General features: G+C 37.5%; 1 protein-coding gene across 1 annotated transcript; it reads left to right on the top strand.

Moving 5' to 3' along the window:
* Nucleotides 2,234-11,120, top strand: LOC109843270 (heat shock protein 90-5, chloroplastic). Its single transcript, XM_020412200.1, has 19 exons — nucleotides 2,234-2,714; nucleotides 3,442-3,515; nucleotides 5,059-5,184; nucleotides 5,271-5,364; nucleotides 5,503-5,586; nucleotides 5,844-5,987; nucleotides 6,067-6,183; nucleotides 6,324-6,371; nucleotides 6,462-6,539; nucleotides 6,710-6,814; nucleotides 6,911-7,051; nucleotides 7,202-7,294; nucleotides 7,388-7,465; nucleotides 7,543-7,797; nucleotides 7,882-7,984; nucleotides 8,069-8,243; nucleotides 8,339-8,444; nucleotides 8,530-8,619; nucleotides 10,680-11,120. The coding sequence occupies exons 1-19, from the start codon at nucleotides 2,439-2,441 to the stop codon at nucleotides 10,884-10,886; spliced, it is 2,394 nt and encodes a 797-aa protein (XP_020267789.1). The 5' UTR covers nucleotides 2,234-2,438; the 3' UTR covers nucleotides 10,887-11,120.

Raw genomic sequence — 12,053 nt, 5'->3', positions numbered from 1 at the left:
TCTTTGTTGAACCATGAACTATCTATAAACAAAAGCAAAATTTCCAATGACTTCTATCAACACAAAAATTTCCTATGAATTCTATCAGCAGGTGAAATATTAATCGGTTTTATGAAAACTTGTGACTATTTTCAGATAGCTGATTGGCACTTATTAGATTCAATAGCATGTATTTCGGAGCATCCACGAATAAGAATAAAAGCCACCTGCTATATTTATTTACTCTCTACATTTAGATATGAGAAGAAAAATAAACAAAACCAAAGAATACCACGGATAAACTTTTGACCATTTGAGTACAGGCACCTCTATATCTAATGCAAGATCAGTTTTTTAATAAAACGTACGCGTGTAAGCATTAATACAAGCAACAACAAGCATTTAAATTCTCTATGGTGAACATGGGAAAAAAAAGGGCTTCAAAATCTTGTACATTGCCTGCAGATTAAAATAATGGTTGGGGGTCATAATGCGTACAAAATCTTGTACATTGCCTGCAGGTTAAAAGAAGATGATTGCATCACATTGCCTGCAGGTTAAAGGAAGGTGATTGCAGGTTAAAGGAAGGTGATTGCATCACTTGCCTGCAGGTTAAAGGAAGGTGATTGCATCACATTGCCTGCAGGTTAAAGGTGATCTTAAAATCTTGTACATTGCCTGCAGGTTAAAAGAAGATGATTGCATCACATTGCCTGCAGGTTAAAGGAAGTTGCCTGCAGGTTAAAGGAAGGTGATTGCATCACATTGCCTGCAGGTTAAAGGAAGGTGATTGCATCACATTGCCTGCAGGTTAAAGGTGATCTCATCTTTGTCTATTAACATGACAACGCGAAATTTCCATGAGTCCATTCATAGCATACGAACTTATCACGACACGCAATTGGATGAATAAATTTGAAATTAAAATCTAAAGAACTGAAGTTACATACCTGATCTCGTGGACGGGAGGATCGGAGAGAAGAGGTGGAGAAATAATTCGAGAGGGAGGCGGCGCAGTTCCACTTTTTTCCCCAATTGTTTCTTTTCAATGTGTAGGATAATTTTTGAGAGGGGAACTTATGGCTATATATATAGGTAGTAAAATTAGTGGGATAATTATGATAAATTATCCCAATTCTAATTCAAGTAGAATTCTACTTGACTAACACACCAAAAAAATAATACAATTCTAGTTCTATAAAAGTTCTACTTGACTAACACTATAAAAAAAATATCACATTTCCTAATTCTATGTGACTAACACCTTAAAAATTTATCCCACAGATTATCCCAGTTTCAGATTTAAGTTCTATGTGACTAACACCCCCTAAGATGAATGGCGAAAAATTGTACATATGTTTTTCGTTAAAAAAAAGGTTACTTACTATTAGTCCCTCAAATCTTTAATAATTTCATACTAGTCTTTCAAATCTCAAGAATCGCTCATTAGTTCCTCAAATCTTCAATAATTCCATATTAGTGCCTTGAATCCCAATAATTGCTCATTAGTCTCTAAACTCTTAAGGAGTCTTGCAATTTGGTGCATCAATAATCAAAATATCTCTTAATTCATACCTAAAAGGGTTATTTTCACTTTAGTATTCTAAAATTTACACCTTTTTTAACTTAAATACTCCAAAGTATTTTAACACTTTGATACCCTACAGTTTACATATTTATAACTTTGATACATTAAAGTTTTTTCTAGTAACACTTCTGTTAATATAAAGGTTTCACTTTTTTCACTTGGATACCCTAAAGTTTTGTTTTTGTCACTTTGATACCCTAAAGTTTAGTATATCAAAATTAAAAAATTTGTAAACTTTAAGGTATCAAGGTCAAAAACTATGCAATCTTTTTGGTATAATTAAATGGTAAAAAAAAGTTGCAAACTTTGGCGTATCGAAATGTGAAAGTGCAAAAAGTTATAAAATTTTGTGTATCAAAGTATCAAAAAAAAACTCTCCAATATCAAAGTGTAAGAAAGTATATATTTTAGGGTGCCAAACTGCAATAATTCTTAAAAAAAAAAAACAAATTTGCCGAGTGTTTGATCATAAAGGGACTCTATGGCAAGTAACACTAGGGTTTGAGGAACAAATGAACAATTTCATAGATTTGAGGGACTAGCGCTAAATAACACAAAAAGAAAAAAAAAATGATTGTACTGACACCATCCCAGCCGTCCATCAAATCCTCTCGCGTCCATTTCCAATACTTGAGGCCGCGGAGGAAACGCGAAATTACGATAATATCTCTAGGGCATCGTCTTCGCCTCTCCCTGTCTCGTTTCTAGAACCCTCTACATCATCCTCTTTAAACCTCTCTCCTGAATTCAGAAGTTTTTAAACCCTTAACCCTATCCCTTCGTTCCCCTGTCAAACCCAATAAAGGAAGAAAGGGAGGAAAAAAAAATAAAAAAAATAAAAGGCTAATAACAGGAGAGGAGAAGTAGTCGAATGTTAATGGCGAGCACGAGCTTGAGCGCTTCCTTCATCAGCCTCTCTCGTCCACTGACCACAGCCCCATCAAACAGAAGCTTGAGATTTGGGAGCTCTTTTGCCCCCCGATCGATTCTTGAGAGAAGAAGCAGAGGTTTTGCTTTGGCGAGCCTGAGATGGAACCTGGAGAGGAGAAGGGAAGGGAAGATGAGGGTTCGATGTGAGGCTGCTGTTGCCGAGAAGGAAGCTGAGGAGACCTCTGATGGTGGTGAGAAGTTTGAGTATCAGGCCGAGGTTAGATTTCCTTCTTCTTCTTCTTCTTTTTAGGTGGGGTTTTTTTTTTTTTACACCTGTATGATGACTGGATGCATTTTCACGCCTTTGAAAAAGTGCCTTGTACACATTCAGAACCACTTTCAATTTTCCAAACACGCCCTTTGTCCAAGTGGGTGTTGTTTCTGTTTTCAGATTGAGTTTGGTCTGTGTTTAATTTGCTTAAATGGTTCAGACTTCTTTCATAGAAACTGGGGTAACTTATTAATTTCTGTTTCTTTTACTCTGCAATTGTTTTCAGTTTCTTTCCAATTGTACCTAACGTATATTGATTTGGCATGAATTTGGATTCTATCAACTTCTTGTCTAGCAGTGAAAATTCCGTTTCTCGTATATTTATAAATATATATCATGAATTGAGCCAATTATATGACAAAAGATTGTGGCCTAGTTAGCACTGAAGAGACCAAGCCATTAAGCTATGACTTCTTTTAGTTGTGACTAAATCTTGGATCCTGATCTTCACCAGTCTCTTGTTCATGTCGATCGTTGCTTTGTATACGTTGATACTGATCGCGTTCCTTTTGATTTTTTTGCATCATCTTCAGTTATTCCTAAATATATGTGCTTGTCTAGTTATTTGTGATTAATGCAGTAAGTGATGTACCCTTCTCTAATTAAGTCCAACTTGTCATATATGTGGCATGCTGCAATTTTAAGTAACTGACTGTATTTTTTAATGATGCAGGTTAGCCGCCTCATGGATTTAATTGTTCACAGTCTCTATAGCCATAAAGAAGTATTTCTTCGGGAGCTTGTCAGGTTGGTGCATCAAGTTTTTTTTTTTCGAAGTTCCAAGTGACGTTCTGTTTATGTGGGTAGTGCTAATGTGTTTCAGTCAATTCTAACATTTATGTAATGAATGTACATATAGAAACTTTGTTCATTGCAACATCAATATATGAGTTCAAACTGAATATGACTAGGTTCCAGACTGAATTGTGTAGTAATATCCTGACAGACTTAAAAGTTAAAGCTTGCTCAAGTATTTGACCTTGTGGAATGAATCAGTAACTTCATTTCGCAGTTTGATCGCTTTTCTAATATTTTAGATTGCATTCTTAGCAGCAATGTTCTATGCTTTAATGAATTTTTAAATGTTTTGCTGATTAAAATTCGAGTACTTACCCAAACTTCCATCCGCTTCTTGTGATCAGGCATCTTGAGTTTGGCTGTTTGACTTGTGTTTATTCTTTTTTGTTCTGGCAGAAGATGTCATTATAAGTCTCTTTGATTACGTCTGCTCTAGGTTACCGGGACACTTTGTTATGGGTGTTCTATCTATGTCGGACATGAATTCACTGCGGACAAGCCATGGACGTGTGGTTCTAAGCCAAACCTGATTTCCCTATTACTTATAACCATAAACTATTTTTTTTGGTACACTGAGCTCAAAACAATTAGGGTTTTGGCTCAAAAACTAAAACACATTACTTAAAGATTTAAGAAATACCCATCATATCCCATGCAATCAAAACTGAACTTTTGTTGTTAGACCATAATTCTGAGTTTGATGTAACTTGATTCGTAATTATTGTAGATAGTAAAAGAAACATACAGATGTTATAAGTATTTTAATTCAATATTTGATCTAATGTAAATATTATATACGAACATACCTGTATAGAGCAGGAGGGAGGAAGGCTTTTGTAAGCTTAAGTGGGTTGAGAGTCTTGTCCACCAACTTTTTTATTTGTTGGATTTCCTTTGAGATTCGTGCTAATGTGTGATATATATGGTGCACACATGTCAAAGATAGTCATGATATGTATCACACACCAATACAAATCTTAAAGAAAATCCAATGGATAAAAAAAGTGGTGGGCAAAGCCCTCAATCCACTTTAGTTTATTCTATCTTTATTGTGCGCGTGCGTGTGCGTGTGTGGGCCAGTCTTGTACAAATTTATGATTTCTATATCCGCACCTGATCTGTACCTGTGCAACCTCTGTTGTATGATAATGGTTTTCCATATTGGTAGAGTTAATATCAGTTATTCATAAATGGATTTTTCTTATGGTAGATCTCTCCAGATGTGAAAATCGCCCAACACTCCGATTGTTTTTCCTCGGTATTCTAACTTCCATGTAATTTCCAGTATTGCTTCTCAACAAAGATGAAACAGCTAAAATGCAAGGATATTTAAGTGCCTTAATGTGTTTGGCAACACAATAGCTAGTTCTAATTTTGATGGATACAGGTTCTTTATTGCTTTGCGACTTCTCTGTTGGTTTATGTGCCAAAAATTGTTATCTTTCGTTATGATGTCAAGAGTCATAACTTATTTGGTCTACATCTGTTTCAGCAATGCAAGTGATGCACTAGATAAGTTGAGATTTTTAAGTGTAACTGACCCTTCTCTACTGGGTGATGCTGGTGACTTGGAGATACGCATCAAGCCCGATCCAGAAAATGGGACTATCACTATTACGTAAGAATTCACTTTTTCCTTGCCATTAGCATGAATGTGCAAATTAATCTACTCATGCAAATTAACAAGCTTCTTTGGATTTACAGAGATACTGGTATTGGGATGACCAAAGAAGAATTGATTGACTGCCTTGGAACCATTGCTCAGAGTGGAACATCAAAGTTTTTACAAGCCCTTAAGGTATATTCTTTGGTCCTGTTCCTGATAGATAAGGTCTCATCTACCATTGAATTCAAAAATAATTTTCCTGCAAAATACTTCTTCTTGTGCTTTTATTCACTAGTTAATTTGGCTTTCTACTTGTGTCTATTATACTAGGAAAACAAAGATCTTGGAGCAGACAATGGTTTGATTGGCCAGTTTGGTGTTGGATTCTATTCGGCTTTCCTTGTTGCTGAAAGGGTAAATCATCTGTCTTATACTAATGAACACAATCAGAGGCAAGTTTAATCGCACCAGATAATGCCTCAAGTTTTTTGGAAGATAGTAGACTGGCAAAGTAGGATCATGTTAACTGAAAACTAATCTTATTTCTAACAAACTATCTCATTTTGCTAGAATTGTTGGGTGGTTTGACATGTGTGATAGGACTTCTATATTTCTTTCAATCATTAGTTTAATTGAGGTTTTTGTACTAAATTGGGATCATTGGCGCACAGGTTGTTGTGTCAACAAAAAGTCCAAAGTCAGATAAGCAATATGTATGGGAAGCAGTGGCTGACAGTAGCTCATATGTGATAAAAGAAGAATCAGACCCAGAGAAATTGTTAAGGCGTGGAACTGAAATTACCCTGTATCTCAGAGTATGTCTTCTCCTTATGCTCTCATATTTTGGTGTCTCAATTCTTTGCGATGGTCCTAAGATATTCCCTAACTGGTCAGCCTGATGAGAAGTTTGAATTTGCGGAACCCACGAGGGTCCAAGGATTGGTAAAGAACTACTCACAGTTTGTGCCCTTCCCCATATTTACGTGGCAAGAGAAATCAAGAACTGTAGAGGTAAGTGTGATTACTTGACATCAAGAATTTTCTAGTCATTGATGAAGTTGAAGGATTGTGGCAGTTTGTCTGCTCCGAATTGTTTAGTATGTTAACTCTTTCGCTCAGTTCAAGGATGTTTTGTTGTAATTTTTTTATAGGTGGAAGAGGAGGAAGAACCAAAAGAAGGTGAAGAAGAGAAACCTGAGGTATATAAACTAATATGGTGTCAGTAGTGTTGTCATTTTTCTTTCGTTCGATTATCATAACTAAGCTAGTTTGTTTCTTTATCTTGGCAGGGTGAAAAGAAGAAAAAGAAAACAGTAACGGAGAAATACTGGGACTGGGAGTTGGCTAATGAAACAAAGCCTATATGGGTAACTACATAACTTATGACCTGCATATGTTTCTGAAGATAATTTGTAAATGTGGAGTTTCCTCCCTATAATTCTTGATCAGTCCCTTTAGGGGTATTGTGTTTGTGATCCAATCTTATGTGTATTATTTAGCAAACCGTTAACTTCATGTCTTTGTTATGTATATGCAGATGAGAAACCCGAAGGAGGTTGAAAAGGATGAATATAATGAGTTCTACAAGAATACATTTAATGAATTCTTAGATCCTCTTGCACATATCCACTTCACAACTGAGGTATGCAGTGGGAAACTATGCTAGATGTTATGTTAAGGTGATTTAAGTGATTTCTTGTTGAAAATTTCATCATTTACATGGTTTTCAACTTAACAGGGGGAGGTGGAATTTAGAAGTGTCCTATATATACCTGGAATGGCACCATTGAACAATGAAGATGTAGTTAATTCAAAGACAAAGAACATACGCTTGTATGTCAAGCGTGTTTTCATTTCAGATGATTTTGATGGTGAGCTGGTAAGTTAATCAACTTAGAAATAAGTTATGTTTACAACTGTACTTTTTTGGTATATGTAATGTCTCTTATGACTTGTGTGTTTATTCGAGACTTTGGTTATTTTGGTCGGTCAGTGTATTAGTTGCTGATTAGTTATGATCAAATTGCAGTTCCCGAGGTATTTGAGCTTTGTGAAGGGTGTTGTGGATTCAAATGACCTTCCCCTTAATGTTTCTCGTGAAATTCTTCAAGAAAGTCGAATTGTAAGCTGGAGATATATTTTTACATTGTCCGTTATAATTCACCAATTGCCCTTTACCATGCTGACTCATTTATACATTTACTCTTTGGTGCAGGTGAGAATAATGAAGAAAAGGCTTGTTAGAAAAACATTTGACATGATTCAAGAGATATCTGAATCTGAAAATAAAGCGGTGGGCAGAGATGACTTTAGGCAGTGTATCATGTGCTTTAACTTTTTTGTTTTTACCAACTTTTATCTCTGTTGCAGGACTACAAAAGTTTCTGGGAGAACTTTGGCAAGCTTCTGAAATTAGGTTTGATTGAGGACTCTGGGAATCACAAGCGTCTTGCTCCTTTGTTGCGTTTCTATTCTTCTAAAAGTGAAGAAGATTTGATAAGCTTAGATCAGTATGTTGAGAACATGCCAGAGAGCCAGAAGGCTATATATTACTTGGCAACAGATAGCCTTAAAAGTGCCAAAACTGCCCCATTCTTGGAAAAGTTGCTCCAGAAAGACATAGAAGTAAGCATTCAATTCTTAAGGTACTTGTTCATAAACTCTTTGTCTAACTATGCGTTTCATCTGACTATTTTGTATCTCTTATAGGTTCTATATTTGGTGGAGCCGATTGATGAAATTGCAATCCAGAACTTGCAGACATACAAGGAAAAGAAATTTGTTGACATCAGCAAGGAAGATCTAGAACTTGGTTAGTGTTTCACTGAAATATGTTGATCAAGTCAGTACGTAATATAATTTGGGATATCACTGCTGACAATGATTTCTGACTCAGGTGATGCGGATGAGGTAAAAGAAAGGGAGAACCAACAGGAGTTCAACTTGTTGTGTGATTGGATAAAGCAACAACTTGGTGACAAGGTAGCTAAAGTGCAAGTCTCAAAGAGGCTTAGCGCTTCTCCTTGCGTACTTGTTTCTGGCAAGTTTGGATGGTCAGCTAACATGGAAAGGTAGAATTATCTTTCTGTATTGAGGTTATTCATCTTAGTTCCTCATTCATCTCCTTTATGAATTGTCAATCAGCTACTTTGGTTGTGATATGTAGGCTCATGAAAGCGCAGACTCTTGGTGATACATCAAGTTTAGAGTTCATGAGAGGAAGGAGAATTCTAGAAATCAATCCAGACCATCCCATCATTAAAGACCTAAACGTAATATTTCTTGCATAAATCATCTTTTTTTTCCATCTTTATTATTTTATTACTAGTACGTGTCATAACTCGATAGAATCTGCAGGCTGCATGCAAGAACGACCCAAGCAGTGGGGAAGCCACGAGGGCTGTTGATCTATTGTATGATACAGCTCTTATTGCCAGTGGATTCACTGTAAGGCTATCTAAACCTTCTTGTCATATTCTGTTATCAGTATGAGAGGCCTATTACCCAGACCTGAAAGCTAGCTATCAAATGAGGGTAACCGGAACTCTTTATGAACCCATAATTGACTTTCAAATTAGTCGGTGTAGGACTAATGAATTCTGACATACTATCATTCTTCCACTCCCCTGCACTCACACGGGCCGGCTTTGCACGAGTATAGTTCAGATTGAAACATTGCAAACCAAGTGTGAGCATTTTGCGTTTGTGCTAAACTATAACTGGGGTTGACTTTAGAAGGGGTTGACTCTGGGACCATTTGGGAGAGATCGAGGATAACTCATCCTAAACTCTAGTTGTCAGGAGGGAGAACCTAAATTTTGTATAAACCCACAATTTACATCCCATATGGGAATTGCATAGATCCCAATATACCACCATGCTTCCACAATCTGACATCGCATGGGCTGACTTTACACTAGTCTAAGTCTAGTCCTAGTTGAACACTACAATCTGGACTCACCTTTTGTCTTTTCCGTAGACTAGTACCAGGCAAAGTTTGGTCACTTTCAACTGGAAAGATGGGGTTTACTTGGATACCATTTGTAAGAGACCTAGAAAATCTCACCCTTTAGGCTGGTTTGGTAAGGGGTTCCTGAGGGGGAATGTAAATTAAGGTGCAATGAGGTGCAACAAAGTATATACATCTTGTGTTTGTTACTTGGTAGGAGAGGAGGAAAACATCTATTTATAATTCGTTCTCTCTTTTCTTAAACCCTTCCAATTTGGAGGGATTTTTCTCTCTCCTCATTTCCTATTGATTTTAAGTTGTCCCCTACTCTTTCTCACCTCACCTTACTCTACCTTCTCTTCAAAAAACCCTCCATCAAACACACCTTAGTTTTTTGCCCCTCTTTTGACTTTTACCTTTTTTACTTTCCCTTTACCAAACCAAGCCAAGCTAGTGTTAGGGGGAGGGAATTCACAATTGACTACCCATATACACAATGCAGGACTAAGGGTCCTAGGCATTGTTAAATAGCGGTAAGTAGCGGCGCTAATAACGTTAGCGGCCCTTTTCGCAACGATATCGCCCAATATCGCCCAATAGCAGTGGTATTTTGCGGAGTATGCGTTTTCTGCTCACAAAAGCGGCTAATAACGCGCCATACCGGTGAATAGCAGGTGATTGCGGGTAAAATCCTCTTTTTGACTACTATTTAAAAGCAATTTTAAGTTTATTTTTTAATTAAACGCAACCTGTATCCGCGTGAACTGATGTTTTATGTCATTGTCGGCCGTGATTTTTTCTTTACCGAGTCTCCCTCATGCGATCCAACTCTAAAAAAACAAGCCCCTACAAAGGTTGATGCCTCCCATTGCCTCCCTTGACTTTCGACGTTTTCCCGCCGCCTTCCACCACTTCTCATAGCCTCCGGTACCTCCCTCAATGCCTCTCACCGGCACAACACCTCGCACCTCTTGTAGTGTGCTCCTAGTGCAGTTTTCTTACCGCTCAGCTCTATCTTCTCGAAGATGACGACTCTCTGACTTCTCTAGTCCACTTCGATATTATGTGGTAGCTTCATGTTTATTTCATGCTTAGGATTTCTTTAAATCAAGTACTGCATTTTTAGGTTTTCTAGTTTTTCTTTAATTTTTTAAATATTTATACATATCTACTTTGCGCTTTTTGCCACTAATTTGCCACAATAGCCCAAATTGCCTTGGCGGTGTTTCACCGCTACTCGAAACTATCCACTATCGATGACCTTGATCCTAGTATACACCACAATTTCGTAGTCATGATGCCCTCAAGCGCGCCACTCCATTAACAATAGACAAGTATCGGGCGAACAATGCTAACTTGCAAGTTGCAATTTGGAAGATGGGTTTGACTCTGATAATATTTGTAAGAGATGTAAACTCACCCTTTAAACCTAGATATTAAAGAGAAATGTCTTCTGAACCCGCAAATGACTCCTGATTTATTGAATGTGGGACTAAATGGATCTAGCAATGTTTTGTTCCAAGTACTTACTGTTTGCTTTGCTCAAAAAATTATGCAGCCTGATAGCCCCACGGAGTTGGGTAACAAAATCTATGAGATGATGGCTATTGCCCTCGGTGGAAGATGGGGAAGATCAGAGTCAGGAGAAGAGGGAAACGCCGACTCTGAATCGAGCTCAGAAGTTGGATCGTCTGAGGCAGCAGGAGAGTCAGAGGTGGTTGAGCCTTCTGAAGTGAGGACTGAGAACGACCCATGGCAGGATTGAAGTTTATGACAGTAGGAGATAGTAAGTTTTGATAGTTATAAAATTTTTGTGGAAGGGATTTTAATGTATTGATTAGGTAAGGTCTGAATTCAGAGCTCGGCAGGAATGAAATAATGGCCTCTTTAGTTTTTATTTTCTTCTCTTTTCTCCAATAAGTTATGATATTGTTTTCATATTTGTAAGAAATAGATAATAATCATCAAATCTAAGAATTGAAGATTGCGGAATTTAGTATGTTACCTATTCGAATCGTTCTATGATCATATTCACCACTGGCTGGATTCACGTCCTCCGCTTTATTTGTTGTCGAACCCTTAATTATCAAGAGGAGCCAAGGGTATAATTTACCGCTCAAACGTCTTTCAGAATTCGCTAGTTTTGGCCCTCAAATCTTTTTCTCTCGCGTGCGTTAGGTAGAAGAGAGAGTTCATTTTCCTTGTTACGTTTTTGAAGTGGAAGATATTCAGGGCATGTACTTGCCACAAAAGTTGGATGGCAACGTTAGTGGGGCACGACCCCACTGCCTACATCTCTCGCTTGCACGTGATGGGGATGACCAATCCGTCATGTTGTAGTAGCCAAACTTTGAGTCACGTTCATATAGACAAATGAGTCAAGCGACAAGCGAATATACCTGCACTTGAGAGCTGCGAGCTGCAAACTAGAAACCGTTAGGAGTGGGATGGAGGCATCTACCCTAAAATAAGAAAACAGTCAAACAGTAGTGTATTATAGTATCCCTGATTTATTTGGTAATACAAAATTAAGCGTATCTAAATCCTTCACTAGACCCACGCTCAAATCATGTTAAACTTTACATGTATCCACAGTTGTGTCCGTTCGTATTAAAACGACACAACTGGCTAGCTAGTGAATATAAGTGATGTATGTAATTCGAAATTAGTTTTCCTTTCGCCTTCAGCTAACTGCTTGGCTAGTAATGTCCCGTCAATCATGATCATGTGTAACACACTAGAGTAGCTAATGTTAACTCTCCACTTAATGATATAGTCAAAGTCACATTGGCTACAAATGAGATTAGTTTATGACCTCCATGACTCACACAGTGATAGGGACCTATTCACTCACTTTCTTATTTGGTCGCTAAGCACATACAGTATGAAATGCATGTTGCGGAGGAAAGCACTGTCAATTCAGAGTGCATGT

Source organism: Asparagus officinalis, chromosome 5 (genome assembly GCF_001876935.1).
Source record: "Asparagus officinalis chromosome 5, Aspof.V1, whole genome shotgun sequence".
NCBI classification, from domain to species: Eukaryota; Viridiplantae; Streptophyta; class Magnoliopsida; order Asparagales; family Asparagaceae; genus Asparagus; species Asparagus officinalis.
This window is presented reverse-complemented; position numbering and strand designations above follow the sequence as displayed.

Bases quoted from the DNA above. Each gene is read 5' to 3' on its own strand.
- LOC109843270 (XM_020412200.1), top strand. From the start codon at position 2,439: ATGTTAATGGCGAGCACGAGCTTGAGCGCTTCCTTCATCAGCCTCTCT. The intron at 5,988-6,066 runs GTATGTCTTCTC...CTAACTGGTCAG, and splicing joins AAATTACCCTGTATCTCAGA to CCTGATGAGAAGTTTGAATT. The intron at 7,295-7,387 runs GTAAGCTGGAGA...TCTTTGGTGCAG, and splicing joins TTCTTCAAGAAAGTCGAATT to GTGAGAATAATGAAGAAAAG.